Raw genomic sequence first — 16847 nt, 5'->3', positions numbered from 1 at the left:
GCAGCTCTACAGAGTGGGCAAGTGGATTTATTCCTCCTTTCTTGTCCTTTCACACCACAATAAGCATCTGATTCCCTGGCATGGCACCGTGGCAAGTGGTCTGGATACAGCCCTCAATCCCTAAGCTTGGCTCCCTCTCACCATCAGAATAAAGAGTAGCAGTGTGCTGGACCACGTCCCTTGTCCCGTTACCTTCATACTGCAGGTTGCCCATGTGCAGGATGGCAGCCAGCAGCTTGGAGATCTCCCAGTTCTCCGTGTCAGTGAACATAAGGACCTTCATTGCGGAGCGGATATTGGCGTACTCCTTGCTGTCATCTCTGCCATCGCAGGTTGTGCAGTTACCCTGGGTAGGCAGAGAGGTGACACAGAGCATGGGTAAACCAGAGAGCATCTGGGTATAACCTTAAGCTATCCATCCCCCCGCATCAGTAGATATATTGTTAAAGGGATGAATAAGCAAAAGATGATGATGAACCTGTGGATCTGGCTCTCTGCTTTGGTGTACACAATGATTCTACGCTCAGCCTTGTGACCTGCACTTACCCCACTGTCCCCAGCTACCTCGTGTCTGGCTGCAATCAGCAGAGGAGAAAAAGCATCCTGAGATGGGGATAAAGAGCAAGAAGGAAATGTGCTGGAGGCTCTTAGATGGGGATAAAGAGCAAGAAGGAAATGTGCTGGAGGCTCTCACTGATCCAGCTAGAAAGGTGGGTCCCAGCCTTGGTGCTGATGAACCAGCCTTAATTACAACTGCTTCTACCAGCTCCTCTGGATTGGAATACTGGTGTATAGGGAGTGGGCCTGGGGATTGCTGGATCACTCAGACATGTGGAGTAGAGACGGGTCAGCATCCTATGCTGCTGAGAATGCACCATGAGCCATGCACTGCTCCTCCCTGTCCATCACTGCTGCAAGAGCACTGGGTTATATCTAAAACAAGTGGCCTGGGCACCAAACATCAAAACCATCCAAGCCCACTCCACAGGAAGAGTGGAAATAACCTGGTCTATCCGAAGGGGTTAAGGGTTTGCACGAAGACTGTGAGGCTTGTGGTGGTGGGACAAAGGAGTCCTACAGATCTTGTGGCTATCATTCAGGAAGCAGCAAAGCAGCTCTTGGCTGGGGAGGAAGCAGCACCTCTCTCTTTCTCCTTGCTAACAAGGTCTCACTACATCGCCCCACCAAACATCTGCTCTCACCATTGCAAGGTAGTTGTAATCCGTGGCTTTCCCAAGACCCAGCTTCTTCTTCTGCTCCATCGACATTCCCCTCAGCATGCAGTAAAACACGTGGTAGTTCCTCTCGTCCTGGGCCTGTAGTAGGAGAGCAAGAGCCAGCTCTTTGAGGAGAATGGCACTGCAAAGGTCACAGAATCCCAGACTGGTTTGGGTTGGAGGGACTTTAAAGCTCCTCCAGCTCCAGCCCAGTGCCACAGGCAGGGACCCCTTCCACTGGAGCAGCTTGCTCCAAGCCCCTGTGTCCAACCTGGCCTTGAACACTGCCAGGGATGGGGCAGCCACAGCTTCTCTGGGCACCCTGTGCCAGCGCCTCAGCACCCTCACAGGGAAGAGCTTCTGCCTAAGAGCTCAGCTCAGTCTCCCCTCGGGCAGGTTCAAGCCATTCCCCTTGGCCTGTCCCTACAGGCCCTTGTCCCAAGCCCCTCTCCAGCTTTCCTGCAGCCCCTTTAGGTACTAAAGGACTCTTACAAAGGTTCATAGACCAAGTGCCACCTTGCAGGTCTATCACCTCACCTGCCTGCAGACCCGGGACTTCTCCAGCAGGTACTGCTCAATCTTTGCCCCCTCGATGGCTCCCCTTTTGTTGAAGTGGATGTCGATGTACTTCCCGAACCGGCTGGAGTTGTCGTTCCGAATGGTCTTTGCGTTCCCAAAAGCTGCAGAGAAGAACTGCAGTGGGTTAGAGAGGACCCGATGTGGGGAGGATCACGGGTCTGGTCTCATGGGCAAGAAAAGAGCGAGGCTGAGAGGGTAAAAATCAGCCCCAAAGCTGTTCACTGAAGTTTGGCTCGCTCAGTTTCATCTTAGTGTGGGGAAACAGGATATACCTCAGATGACTGTCCTCAGAAACAGAGAGGAGCACAGAGGAGGCATAGGAATGGGATGACCTTATCCAGGAAGAAGGGCTAGGACAACAGGATTTTGGCAGCAGCTGATGAAACACAAGAGGGTTGAGCAAGGCTGGTGGAGGATGCTGCAGTGAGCGGGAAATGACAGAGGTGCTGGTGAGTGATTTGGTGATGGAGAGGGAAAGGAAAGAGCTTATTCTTTGGGGAAATACAGAGGCCTAAGCCAGCCTTCAGCAGGAGGCTTCTCCTTGCAAATAGACTCTGCAGAGAAAGGTACCCACATCCATCCTCTGTGTGGGTTTGGACCACTGCCTTAAGTGCCCTGGAATTTACGCTCCAGGATCGATGGAGATGCACTTGAAGTTCAGGGCTCCCATTCCCCTCAACCCTTGCAGTGATGAAGTGCATGTTCAAAACCACCCTGTGTGCATGCCATGCACCACGGCGCTTTACAGCACCAATGCTCACGCAACCCTGGGATGCTCTGAGCCTCCTTGCATCCTCATGTCACAGCTGATGGAAGCTCCAACAGAGCACAGAGAAGCTCAGCTCAGGCAGTGACTTTCTTCTCTGCTCTGCTAATATGATGCATGGAAAGCAGTTGGGATATTCACATTCACATTGATTCCTAGGGGGGCTATTTAACAAGCAAGCCTCTGATCACTGTAAGTAGCAGGGGAGGTAAAAATAACGTTGTTATTAAGGAACATGCTATTTTCCCACTTAAGTGTGAAAGGTCCATCTGGCATCACGCTAGGGCCAGAGAGGGGGATCACCTCTTTAATTTACAGACATCCCATTAAAACAGTGGGGCTGATCACAGTAACAGCTTGCCAATGAATCTATTAAAGTCATGAGCTGATTCTCATTATCTGGTTCTTTCTTGAACTGCCTTTATTTCTTATTCTGCATTCCGCTGCCATTCACTGACCTTGAAAGGAAAAGGTGGGATTTGCTGTTGTGTGTTGCCAGCATAAAGTGTTTAATCTATGAAGCTCTGCTCAAATTAATCTCATGTTCTGCTGAACCAGCAAATAACAGGAATAGGAGTTTTGGAACTGTGGTCAAATGGAACAATTAGTTAAACGCAGCATCTACAGGGTATTGGTGCTCTGCATCCAGTTAAATTCCAGCACTGGAAGAGGTGGTAAGAGTTTTCAATAGGGCTGTGTGTATTTGGTGATTTTTGGAATCCCAGAATACACGCAGGGAATTAGGGAAAATTCAAGTTTCTGTTTTGAAATTTTGGGGGAAAAAATTACTGATTTAAGTGGAAAAAAAATCCAAATTTTTCTATTTTAAGTGAACAAAAGAATTGAAAAGAATTTCAGGTCAGCTGAAATGCTTCAACAAGAGTTGTCAAAAATGCAAACAGCAAATCTGAGAGCCCAAATCAGAGAACATCACTGTTGTGAAAGACGAACTCAGAGAGAAAGAAAGCGAATATGTTGCTCGACAAATGGTCACATCGCTGCTTATAGACTCATAGAATGGTTTGGGTTGGAAAGGACCAGAGATCACCCAGTTCCAACCCCCTGCCATGGGAACAATGTGTTTCCTGGATCTGGTTTGGTTTCCTTATTTCCCAGTTCATTTGTACATCATCTGAGGCCTCACCTTCCAGGATGGGGTTTGCCTCCAGGACCTGCTGCTCAATCCAGGAGTGCTGGCCGCTGATCGCTGCCAGGAACTGCAGGATCAGTTTTGTGCTTTCTGTTTTCCCTGCTCCGGATTCACCACTGTGAAGACAACAGGAATCGAGGTCAGTGGAAGCTCCGCTGTATCCCTGCCAATGATGCTCTCTCTGTGTTCCAAAGGGACTGCTCTCTCTGTGCCTCCGCTGTTGGCGTAGGTAAGATGAGGCCACTAAGGATGGGCTTCTAGCATCTCAGGGACTTGTTGTGGGACAAATGGTAGGACACAGCTACCAGCCAAGATCCAGATTTGCTGTGCAGTATATTTAACCCAAGCTCCAGCAAATACCATCATTCAAACGGCACTAAGAAGGGCATGAAGTACATCCAGGCAGTGCTTTTCTGGGTTTGATCAGCAGACTATGAACCTGTGCTGCAGGGGCTAGCTGGTCCCATGGGGCATCTTAGAATCATAGAATGGTTTGAGTTGGAAAGGAACTTAAAGTTCATTTAGTTCCAATCCCCTGCCACAGGCAGGGACACCCTCCACTAGATCAGGTTGCTCTCCATCACCAGTTTTAGCTGCCAAAATGCACTAGAAAGCAGACTGTGAAATGCTGCCTTTTATCAGCAGGCACTTTCACAGGTCCCCTAGGCTTGTCCTACCAAGGGGACAGGTATGAGAGATTACAGGGCAGGACGCAAAAGCTACTCCTCAAAGCTTTCTCTTCACTGAGAGATAACTTCTGTTAATCTTGTGATGGTACAAGAGGAAGGGCTGAGCAGAAACCTCTTGGTGTGAGTCTATGGCTTGTCTGATATATGGGCTAGCAAATACCAGTGACAGAAATGGACCTTCCTGGCATACAGTAACCATCCCTGTCCCCATGGCTTAACAGCTTCACTTCTCAGAGCTGGCTGGCCACTGCATCATATCTAGCCTTGACTCTCCCATATGAAGCATTTTTAGCCCTGCAAAGTAATCATTACTGCATGGCCTGTGCAGTCTCATGTGTCTGAAATACTGGGCTTAAGGATGCTTAAGGTTGGTTGGTCCAGAGCAGTGCCATGCAGGAAGACATCAGTGTACCACTGAGAACAACCACAGGTCCAGCAATCAAGTTTATTCCTGGCCCTTCCTTGTGCAGAATGTGCAGATCTTTGCATCTTTGATGTCTGCAGGAGTATTGAGTTTAAATTTAAAAGGGGAGGTTAAAGATGAATATGAGATCTATTGGGTTGTGGGGTAAGTACCATAGGATTGATGAAGCATCTTTACTAGGAACAGTGACTACAAACAGTGGCCAACTCCGGACTGGAATGGAAGATCTAATGGGTCACTCAGCTTGCTGTTTCTATTTGATAAGCTGTTCCTATCAACCACATTGCAGAGTGCTCATCATCCATTTTCAGGAGAGGGCCCATTGGGAGGTTCACAACTCACCTTATGATACAGCACTGGTCCTTGTTGTTGCGCTGCATGTTGAAGTAGCAGTTGTCGGCGATCGCGAAGATGTGTGGTGGCATCTCACCAATCTTTTTGTTGGTGTACAGGCGTATCTGCTCCGGTGAGTAGATGGGTAGCAGCTGGTAGGGGTTTACTGCCACCAGTATAGAACCAGTGTAGGTCTGCAGGAGAAGCACATGAAGGTTTATAGGGACAGTGAGAGGCTGCCAAGAGGCTTTGATTGCTTGGATGGAGCGTGGAAGCCAGAAAAATCAAGGCATTTCACAAGCTGGATGAAAGATGATGGTCAAGTCAAAGATGCAGGGTGGAGCCTGGAGCAAAACTGGAACATAAGTCCCAAATTAAATCAGTTCATACTCAGCACTGCTCATGCACAGCGTGAATTCAAGCCTTAGTTCATACTTCGGATGCTCCTCAGTTAAGGTTCAGAGCTTCAAGTCAAGCTTCTATTTGCAAAATATACCTCCAAAGCCAGCACATATCTATACATACCTCCTGCATCCCACAAATCATGAGAAACTAGAGATGGAAGAAACCTTAAGGTCATTGCTGTATCTCAAAGCAGGACCAGCTGGATCCAAACCATTCCTGACGGATGTCTGTCTGACCTGTTCTGATAAATCCACAACAGATCTCCTAAGTCTCCCCCTGCAATATGTTCTTCTCTACAATCCCTGCCTAGGCAAACCTATTTCTGCTGCAGTTTGAAACCTTGTCCTGTCCCACAGAGTCCTGACATACTGGAAACGGTCTTAGGTCCATCCCATGCCCTCTGTGGCACTTGAATGAGCAAAGCTGTCATAGAACCAGAGAATCCCAGGTTGAAAGAGATCTCAAGGATCATCTGGTCCAACTCCTTGAGGCAAAGCACAACCCAGACTAGATGTCCCAGCACCCTGTCCAGCCCCATCTTAACAGTGTCCAGTGATGGGGAGTCACCACTTCCCTGGGGGCGTTATTCCAATGGGTGCTTGTTCTCCTTCCAGTCTTAGGCAGCTCTCTTTTGTCTTGCTCCTTCATTACTGCCCTTGTAGGACTCATTTCTCTCAAGCCTCTCACCAAAGGACTTTTGTCATCTTGCTCACATGCAGCTCTAATGTTGGAGGTTTGGCCACATCCCAAGCCCAGGGCAGAGAATAAGGATCTCCTTCCCCTATTTTAGCTATCCAGAAGTTAGTGTCTAGAGCAAGTGAGTCAACAGGGCTCCACCTCGGGCTAACCAAGGAACATGAGATGAAGGCTACTTTCACTCCATGACTTCAAATGAGCCAAGTCACCTTCTCCTGTTTAACTTCTGGCAACTGAAGTTATATGAGTCAGTTTTTATATATTCTTTTCATATAAATTTTATATATATGAATATATTTTATATATTTTTTCAGGGAAAAAAATCATTTCAACATAAAAATGATCCTCATGGGGTTTTATGTGAATGGCCTAAAACTGACAACCCTTTGTCACAAAGCAGCAGAGTGGCACAGGGAAGGATGATTGTGAACTGAGAAGATCTCTCCATGCTCTGCTGCCTTCTCCTCTTTTTGTGCATACTGCAACCTGATGAATGAAACAAGGCTGAGCTGGTCCTCATTTCTGAAGGCAGCAAGATAACACTGCTGGTGAGTGCAAAGGTAGACTTGGAGACACAGCCCCAGTTTCTCCCATTAAGCCCCGTATCCCCCAATTAGGATGGAAAGGGATTGAGGGCAGTGAGATGCTAATTTGTTTGCCACCACCTATGAAACACTTCCCACTAGCTCAGGCTTCTGGAAGGACAGCCAGTAGGTGGCAACTGTGTCCCATAGTAGGGATGCTGAAAGCCCTTAGGGACTCCTCACTTTCTAGCCTCATGGCCCAAACACCAGAGAACAACTTTCTGTTCGGTCCCAGGTGAGGTTTGACTTTACAGTGATGAGAAGGGCACAACAGTCTCCCCTCTAATAGGGAGTTACATGCCAGTAAAGGAAAAGATCTCTTTAAGCTTAAGACAAAGTTGTCACAAATCCAAAGGGTAGAAACTGGCTGTGAAATCATACAGACTGGATGCTGGAGGAAGAAGGCACTGAAGTAATGGAGCAAAGTCCCAGAGCAACCTCAACAGGGACGGAGCAGGTAAACTTAGTGCTCAGGGAAGGAATGAGCTCACTTTCTGAATGGGATTCTGTCACCACAACCCCCAGTGAATCCCAATTCTCCTTCCAGCCCATGGTGAGATAATTGGAAGGCTCTTTTCCACTTCAGTTTATTACCAGGTTAACTTTAGGGACATTTCTAATCTTCCTTCTCAAAGACTTTGCAGAGGCCCCTGAAATCCCTGCACTTCAGTCACGCTACCCTGCCCTGCCTCGAATGCAGCCAGTGAGGCTTTTAAAGGAGTTAACCATTAGGTGCAGGAATGCTTTCTGGATGCTCTCACTGACCCTTCCCTTGTGATCCACAAAATACCCTGTCAGCACAAACTCTTGTTTTTGTAGGTTATTCCTAGTTGATAAATACAATTTACCCCATTCTCACAGCTGATGGAATGCAAAACTTTGTCCACTTTGCTGATGAGGGACCAAAGGGCACCTCCAAGGAAACATTATCTCCTTGGTTTCTATGGCTGAGTGAAGGCAAAGCCCCCCTCTCTTAGGAAAACAAAGCTCTACCGACAGGCAGAGGCTCTGCCATAGCTGACCACAGGAACCACATCTCAGAGCAAATTCATGCCTGCATGACCTACCTTTTAATAAGCCCCAAACAAATCCCTTCTGAGCCTGCTGCCCTCACTACCCAGCACACCGCAGCTGACTTCATCTGGATTTTGATGGGGTTAAAGCTCTACTGAACATTACTGTGTTTTGGCAACCCTTGGTGAGCAGCAGCAGGCTGTTTCATCCCTAGATATTCAACCTTATGAGTCCAAACTCCCCACCAGATGCTCTGGCTATTCAGCATAGCTCCTCTTAGTGCATGCAAGCCAAACCAGTAAGCTCTTGGTGAAGTGTTTTCTTATTCAGCTGCAGAAGGTTCTTTCCTTCAAGTTAAGTTCATTACTTAGAAGCATTTACAGCTTTAACTACATTCACAGGATGGGGACATCCCAACTCTGGGGAAGGTATCACAGCTCCACCATAAGGATCAAGCTCTGCGGCAAGGGGGATGATGCTCTCAGTGCCTTTGTGAAGCAGCAGCGATGGCAGTGCATAAAGGAAATGAGAATGCCACAACGGTGAACAGAAAGAGGTGGTCTGGTGTAAGGCATGGCAGTGACTGCAAATGGCAGTGCCAAGGGTCATACTTACCCTCCCGCCGCAGTTTGTCTTAGGAGTAGAATATGAGGGAGGAGAAAAAGGAAAAGTATATTTTATTAGAGCAGGGTTACACCTCCACAAAGCTCAGATGATGAGGAAACAAGAGGGGCTGAAGCCCTGTTGGAAAACCTTTACTCAGCAGGCCCAGATACCCTTTTGAGCAGTGAAGGTGAAGTCACACTGAGCTTCACCATCTTTAAGACAGAGCAAATTATACCACAGAAGAAAACACCTCAGGGCACTGGCTATCTCCTACCCATATGGCATCCATATGGTACCTTGGCTTTGCAAAGCTGCCATTAATCACCACGTTCAATGGAAACCTACCCATCCTAGTGCCACCACTCTTGAGAGATGAGATCTAAAGATCCTGAGCCTTCAACAACACACATGTAAACAGAGATGGTTTATGTCCCTCTCTATCAAGCTATGTGCTCTATGTCATTATGACAGTGTCATTCTGATCTCAGATTGCACTAATTGCTGCCTTGTACCCAGGATGTGGGCTGGAGCTCCAAAGCCATTAGTGGTGTGGAGCAATTCAAAAACAGTAACCTGGAACCTCTGTGATGCAAATCCCTTTGCTGGATGTGGCCATCCCTAATGCAGTAGCTCTGTAGGACACATGGCACTGTCATTATCAGACCCGAAGAACTAGTAGAGAAACCACATGGTTACTGACTCATTTCAGCCCAAATCACTGCCCATGCTCACCTCCAGGTTAGAAGCTGCCCTTTGCATTAGCCCTTATTAGTATGATGCTGCCAAACACGTTCTGCACAGTATCCATTTGTGTTCCTAATCTCCCTGGATGCCTGTGAACAGCTTGGTGAGGGAGCTCAGAGGCAGAGCTTCCATGAAGGAGCTGGTGTATTCACACACCATCTGGTACTGCAAACATGCAATCTTATCTGAGGACCTCTGTTCACTTGGTGAGATAACAGGCACTTGCCTGATGGAGACCCCAGGGGTGCAAAAGTACCCAACTTGATCCCAGCTTTCCCAGAGAAAGCTGTGGGAATCCACTTGGCACCACTGCAGGGTGCCCACAAGCAATGGATAAATACATGTTCCCTGGATGAGCCAACCAGCTACTTGCTATCAGTACTTCTTGGATAGCATTCAGGTTGCTTGAATTTAGTTATCCATATGTGTACCACATCTAACCTTGTCAATGGACATGCTCTGAGCTGGATGCTGGACTTAGACCTCCAACCTGAGGTTCCAACATAAACTCTTCTACCCCAGCTCCAGCCAGCTCTGAAGCAATCACCTCACCCAACAGGCACCTATGTTTGCACAGCTGAAAGGCAGTCTTGGTTCTGTTGGCTCTATCCATATCTCTGGTGACTACCATGGGTGCTTTAGGGCACATGGAGACATCACCTCAAGTATGAAGTTGGGCTGCTAGCTTTCGCTAGTGTATCATTATGGCTGTGGCTCCCTGAAGAGAGCTCCAGGGGGTAATTCAGTTCATCTGATGTGTAGATCATTTTCTGGTCGTGACTTTAAATGGACAATACCTGGGCAGCGTGCACAGCCAATAATGTGCCTCAGTGAGATGGATTTGGGGGTCTCTATTCTCCTCCATGCTTCCTGGATCTAGGGGTGCCCCTTCAGCAGCCACATCCCCTTCCTCTAGGCTTGAAATCCATCTTTACAGAAAAGATGAATATCCTCCAGAGCTGGCAGTCAACCATATGAACAGCCTACGTGAAAGTGGTGTGTTCTCCATCACTGCCCAGCTCTAAATCAAAACCATCCTATCAAAAGGCATTGGATACCAAGCAGAAGAAGCAGAACTGGTAGATAAAGTCCTGGATATGGTCTGTCAGCTTCTTCTGTCCGGGGAGCCTGTACTGCAATTCCCTCTGCCTGAAGATCGAGTAGTCTCTACAGCCTTTTGAATTTAGATTGCCAGGTGGCTTTGAAAAGGTTTCCAAAGGCACAGCAGGCACTTACCTGAGTGAAAACTGTAGGATGAGGGCAATACCAAATGTTCCATATATTCATAGGCTGATTGCATACATTAGCTAATGGCAAACACACATAGGTACTCCACACTTCCACCCCAAGAATGTGAACACGACCACACAGCCTATAGCACACTGATAAAACCAGCACAGAGACTGGAATGCTGACCCTTGTCCTGCTGGGAGGTGGCCTTTGTGAGGCTACTGCAGAAAAGAGATGTAGCTCTGGCTGGCTCCATGTAAACCCCTCGATTCTGAATGTCTGGGTGGGTTGGAAAGGGTGCACTGGATCCACTGGGCACGACTGGGCTGACCTAAGGAAGGGCATTGCCCTCCCAAGCGATGAGCTGTCAGGATCCCAGGCAACCCAGAGCTAACAAGTCATAAACACCGATGGGGAAGGTACTTTAGAGCTGTTGTGGGAGTTGCTCACTTCATTGTTCCCAGTTAGTTCATGCATGCATTTCCTCATCCTTTCTCCACACTCTGCACCTGCAGCAATTCATAGAAGCATAGAATCCCAGACTGGAATGGACCTTAAGGATCATCTGGTCTGACCTTTGTAGGCAAAGCATGACCTAGGCTAGATATCCCAGCACCCTGTCCAGCCCAATCTTAACAGTGCCCAATGGGAATCTACCACTTCCCTGGGGAGATTATTCCAATGGCTACTTGTTCTCAATGGGGAAAATTTCCCTCTTGTGTCCAGTGGGAATCTCCCCAGCAGTAACTTGTGCCCATCACCCCTTGTCTTCTCCATGGACTCCTTGTCAAAAGGGAGTCTCCATCTTCTTTGCAGCCACCCTTTAACTCCTGGCACATGAGGATAAGGTCTCCCTGAGCCTTCTCCTCTCCAGGCTGAACACTCCCACCTCTCTCAGCTTTTCCAGTCCTCACCTACTTGGCTTGAATGAGTTAATGGTTCAGAGGGACAAGGCAGAAGGGCCACAGCCAGCCTGCAGTTGCCAAAGGCTTTTGTTTTAGGATTACTACAGCATGCACACGGCCTGGGTTGAACTGGTTATTGAGTGCAGGTTAATGCGTGTCCCCAGAACTTCTCCAGGGGCTACACAGTGAGGTGGCAGAGACTTGTTCATTACCTAACACATGGGTCTTTCACTGGGGCACCCATAAACTCTGCAATGTGCCTTCTGAAGACAGGCTGAGAGAGCTGGGCTGGGGCAGCCTGGAGAAGAGAAGGCTCCTGAAGGGGAGACCTTAGAGCAGCTCCAGTGCCTAAAGGGGCTGCAGGAAAGCTGGAGAGGGGCTTGGGACAAGGGCCTGTAGGGACAGGCCAAGGGGAATGGCTTGAACCTGCCCGAGGGGAGACTGAGCTGAGCTCTTAGGCAGAAGCTCTTCCCTGTGAGGGTGCTGAGGCGCTGGCACAGGGTGCCCAGAGAAGCTGTGGCTGCCCCATCCCTGGCAGTGTTCAAGGCCAGGTTGGACACAGGGGCTTGGAGCAAGCTGCTCCAGTGGAAGGTGCCCCTGCTTGTGGCAGGGGTTGGAGGTGGATGAGCTTTAAGGTCCCGTCCAACACAAACCAGTCTGGGATTCTGTGATTCCACATTGCAGAAACCCTCTATCACTCAGTTCCAGGTGAAGGTAGAGACCCAGATGCTCAGTTCAATCAGGGGGTTCCCCATGTGGGTTCCCCAGAGCTAAGGAGTGCAGTACAGAACGAGAGGTGGGGTGGGAGGACACTCACATAGATGAGGTGCTCCCGATAGCGGATCAGCAGGTTCCTGAGGATTCCCGCCTCGTTCAGGTCCCCCAGGCGGATCATGTCCTCCACTCCATGGATGGAGGTGGGGTGCATGGGTTTGATGTGGCTGGCATTCTGCGGGGAAATCCAGTGCTCCTGGGAAGAGAGGAAGGATGAAAATAAGACAAATGGGATACCTCTAGGATGAGAGACAGAAACAGCCCAACACAGATGGAAGAACACACACAGGACAGCACAAACACACAGGCCATAACTTCTATTCCTAAGGCATGTCAATGACTTATTGGAAAGGTTCAGAGCAGAAAGGAAAGCATCTTTTGGTTTACTGCAGTAGCAAAGAGACATAAATGCTCCATCCCTGGCGGTGTTCAAGGCCAGGCTGGACAGAGCCTTGGGTGCCATGGTTTAGTGTGAGGTGTCCCTGCCCATGGCAGTGGGGATGGAACGTGGTGATCTTAAGGTCCTTTCCAACCCAAACCATTCTATGATTCTATGAGACATAAGCCATACTGCAGGACCATCATCCAGGACACCACGGACACATAGTACATCAGGGAAGCGTCTAACAAACAGCAGATACGTTCTTCCCTTCACACAACTACATTTTCATACCCCTGGTTAGCCCTCTGCCAAGACATAATGGGCAGGGAGAAGATGATTTAGAGAAGGACAGAGGGATACAGAGGGATGACAAAATCTTGCTTTTGATGGCAGAGTGTTGTTTAGTCTGATCACTTCTAAAGGGCTTCAAAAGCTACTACAAATTGGACACATGGACCCTGCTGAACCAAATCTCTTTATACCACCCCTGGAGGGAATGAGAGAACATACAATGGGGAAACAGGCTGGGAAAACAATGTGAGGAACCTCCTGAGACCACCCTCTGCTTGTGATAGAGATGTTACTGCACAGAAATAGAGGTGGGAAACTGAATAAGAACCAGTGTTTGAGCACATCTTGTGTTGGTAGAAGGACAGGAGGGACAGCAGGTCAAGGAGGGTTTGCTCAAACGCTATCTAAATGTACTTTGGAGGCTTCTGTTATCATTGTACTCAAGAAGCTTCTTGACTTTTCCATCCCAAAACAGCCACAAAAGTAGGGACACAACATTATCGTGTATTTACAGATAGAAAACTATGGCAGAGTCGAACCCAAAGACATATGAGAAGTCTATGGCAAAGTCAGTCATCGTGTTCCTGTGATCCTTGGCCTATCCAGAAGAGCTGAAGAAGGGTCCTTACAACCCTTTGTACGTACGTTGCCTTCATCATCCACAACCTGGATCTGTCCAGAGTCACACAGTTTAACCACCGCTCCAATGGGGACATCGAATTCCCGTCCGGTTTTGAGGTCCATCCACACATAATCCCCCTGGAATCAAAGAGAGGACAGTTATACTCAGCGTTGCAGAAGCCTTAGCATCCCTCGGGGTACAAGTTGCTGATGTTTTGTACGCAAATCATTGGTGCAAGTCAAATGACTTCCATTGCAAACCACTGCACTTACTATCCCTGTATTTCATGAGCTTGTGGGTGATTGTTGGTCACAGACTGCATCCTGCAGCAAGCAGGTTACAGGGCAGTGATACAGGCAGAAAAACCCACCCAGGCAGAAGTTCCCCTCCGTGATGTACAAGACTAGAAAGTCACACTTAGGAGATGGTTTTGGAAAGCCTTATCTGGAGGCTTATTTTTCCCTTCCATATAAACACTATCAAATATATATTCTCCTGACTTGGACACTAGTGAAAGGAGATGACTAAAGAAGGGTTAAGACCATACCAAAGAGGTAGATATATATACTTCTTCAGGAGGTCTCCCAGCTACAGTGATTTATAGGTGGGCTCTTTGCATTTAATCCAGTGGATTTTATCTACTGTGACCGCATCCAATTGCTTCCTGAACCTGTGCAAAGTTTTAGCATCCATAATGTCTAAGGAAAAGTTTAACTACAAATAGCATAAAACCCTGTGTCCTTTTACATGCTTCATGTGTTTCACCTCTTTCATTTGAGACCCTTTTGTTTTCACTTTGGAAGACACAGCAAGCAGTTGACCCCTATCCACTTGCTCCATGTCACTGATGTGATGCCATAGACCTCTGTGAGTCCTGCTGGGCAGGGACTATCTGCTCATCAGCTCTGTGGATATTAAATTACTCAAATGCAAAAGGGCTTTTAAAGAAGCTGTTTTCCCTCAATACAAATGCAAACCCCCAAATAACTCCAAACTAAACTCCCAAGCAGGACCCACACTGTTTGAAGCCAAGCAGAGTTATTTACCTCCCCTATTCTCAATGCAAAGAGGTGTTAGAACTGGAAAGCATCTAGTTAAATTAGGCTGGCATGTTTCCATCAAGCGAGCAAATGTACTTTTTCATGCAGCTGAGTTTAATGTTGTGAACTTGTAGCTCCACATAATGCCATATTCCTGGGGCCAGCTCCACTGGTACCTATTAAACACAGTGCAAATGCAGTATCTACCTTTGGAAGTCCTGAAAAACTGCTGGGAGAAGGGAAAGGGAAAAACAGGAGGGATCACTTTGCATGGGTTCAGACTTAAACAGAGACGATATAGGTTGGATATAAGGAAGCTCTTCCCTGTGAGGGTGCTGAGGTGCTGGCACAGGGTGCCCAGAGAAGCTGTGGCTGCCCCATCCCTGGCAGTGTTCAAGCCAGGTTGGACACAGGTGCTTGGAGCAAGCTGCTCCAGTGGAAGGTGTCCCTGCCCATGGCATGGGTTGGAGCTGGATGGGCTTTAAGGTCCCTTCCAACACAAACCATTCCATGATTCTGTGTGCTCTTATAGAACCTCTTTCCTGAGCAACCACTATTGACCATTTCTATGGACAGAATATTTATAGACTTAGTTTGACCTAATGCACTGCTGAACAACCTTCAGCTCCCCTCTGGATGGTGGGAACCAGAGACAGGTAGCAATATATAGCATGATGAAACGCTCACCATCCATGCCATTGCTCACTGGGACTTCTGACTGATACTAACCACTGAGTGCCACAGGGATCCCCAGGGACTTGCACATGGAGAAACACTACAGATGAGGCGTTCCCAGGCATTTTGTGGTAGGTTCCACCCTTGGCAACTGCTTGCTAGGTTTCACTTAGGATACCAACAAAGGCATCCTGCTTACACGGAGCTGAGGATCCAGCCCTTAGGTTGGGTTTCCATTTCCTCAGAGGGCTGTGCTACAGCACTGCTTGTAAGTATCTTTACCCAGCTCATCAAAATACGATATTCAGATCTTTCTCTCATTAACTCCCTTATCCTCACATCTCATAACTGAGATAAAAGGAAGAAAACAACTAACGAATGCAGTAAGTCACGCACAGATATACATTATAAATCCACTTCTATTAATATTGATTCCTTAGCTCCTTTAACCCAAGGATTTCAAAGCACTTCAGAGTGTTCAGCACCGTTATCCTCGCTGCATAGCCGGGTGAATTCATGCACAGGGTAACATGATCAAGGTGTCAGCAAGAGGAGAACCAGGTTGCTCAGTCCCTGCTCAGCAGAAAACCCTTCTGACACCCATAGAAATTGCTTTTGATCAAGAAAACAAGAAGTGTAATGCTGTGGGGGGGGGTGTTTAATCTTTAATTCTGAATAGCTGTAAAAGCAGCCTGCTTCATATGTGCTGTTAGCACAGAGCTGAGATAAAAAGGCATTCTGCTCTCCCCAAGGTAAAGTGATACTGTACTAACACTAAGACAACTCCTGTGCTTTCCCTGCCTAATGCACAGAGTGCTCATCCCTTCAAAATGCTCTTTCTAAACACATTAAAGCCCAGTTCTTAATACTGGTGAAATAAAGCAAGACTTATGGGATGGGCTAAGCTGGTAAGCTCGGAAAGGTCAGGGGGGTGTTAACAAATAACATCACTTACTCAGAGTGATGACCTATTTCCTTCCTTCACTGTAATCGATTTGATATAAACCCCACGGAAGTCAGTTACATGCCTTCCACTGATGCAATCACCATCAGATCAGCCCCCAAAAGCAGCAGATATATTGGGGATTTCGGGGTAAATCGGGGTGATTCATGCATTTACCAGCTTGGGCAGACTGGCTTATGAGTTGCATAAGCCGCTTCATGCCTAAACTGATGCAGTTTGTTTTCCAACACACATGACAGTACCAGTCATAGAACCATAGAATAGTTAGGGTTGGAAAGGACCTTAAGATCAACTAGTCATTTGACAGAATCAACACAGTCCAACTCTTCCTCCTCAACACAGCCCTGGGTCCTTCCTTATTCTGGGGCAGACCCTCAGGACCTCGAATGCTATGGGTGCTGATAACTAAAAAGTGGTGCAAGAGAGGGAAACACCACCATAGATGCACATACATCAACGCAATTCATGAAGAGGATCTTCAGGAGGAGCTTCCAAATGCAAAGAGCAGGAAGGTTGCACCACAGGGATGCTACAGAGCTTGGGGAGGACAAAGACTCAGGAGGAAGGTAAGAGAAGCTGGCACAAGCAGTATGAGGATCAGGCATCCTCATCAAGCAGCAAGACTGATTTCTGATGGCTTCCAGCCATGCTCAGAGACTGGGACCCCTTGTCTTACCGCTAACATGGTGGTGGGCTTCAGGGCCTGGCTGACGTTGCGGAGCAGTGTCCATTTGCCCTGCTCCCTCTCCTGATCTTC

The 16847-nt window shown here is 47.9% G+C and overlaps 1 protein-coding gene across 6 annotated transcripts in view; it reads right to left on the bottom strand.

Annotated features, from left to right (window-relative positions):
* MYO7A (myosin VIIA) overlaps window positions 1–16847 on the bottom strand; it is a 107584-nt gene that overhangs the window by 54126 nt on the left and 36611 nt on the right. For 4 of the 6 annotated variants that reach the window (XM_061351375.1, XM_061351378.1, XM_061351377.1 and 1 more), the window contains exons 3-10: window positions 13435–13548; window positions 12160–12312; window positions 8473–8490; window positions 5168–5352; window positions 3707–3828; window positions 1755–1897; window positions 1203–1316; window positions 193–346 (exon numbers count right to left, since the gene is read on the bottom strand). In XM_061351375.1, the coding sequence (XP_061207359.1) occupies window positions 193–346; window positions 1203–1316; window positions 1755–1897; window positions 3707–3828; window positions 5168–5352; window positions 8473–8490; window positions 12160–12312; window positions 13435–13548 (1003 nt within the window). The remainder of the gene's footprint in view (window positions 1–192; window positions 347–1202; window positions 1317–1754; window positions 1898–3706; window positions 3829–5167; window positions 5353–8472; window positions 8491–12159; window positions 12313–13434; window positions 13549–16847) is intronic. The other 2 variants (XM_061351376.1, XM_061351380.1) reach the window with 1 other exon arrangement.

The sequence above is a fragment of the Neopsephotus bourkii genome, unplaced genomic scaffold (genome assembly GCF_033783945.1).
Source record: "Neopsephotus bourkii isolate Nb327-2 ecotype Australia unplaced genomic scaffold, CSIRO-AGI_Nbou_v1 NB_580, whole genome shotgun sequence".
NCBI lineage: Eukaryota > Metazoa > Chordata > Aves > Psittaciformes > Psittacidae > Neopsephotus > Neopsephotus bourkii.
The sequence above is the reverse complement of the archived record's forward strand: the minus strand, read 5'-3'. Positions and strand labels throughout refer to the sequence as shown.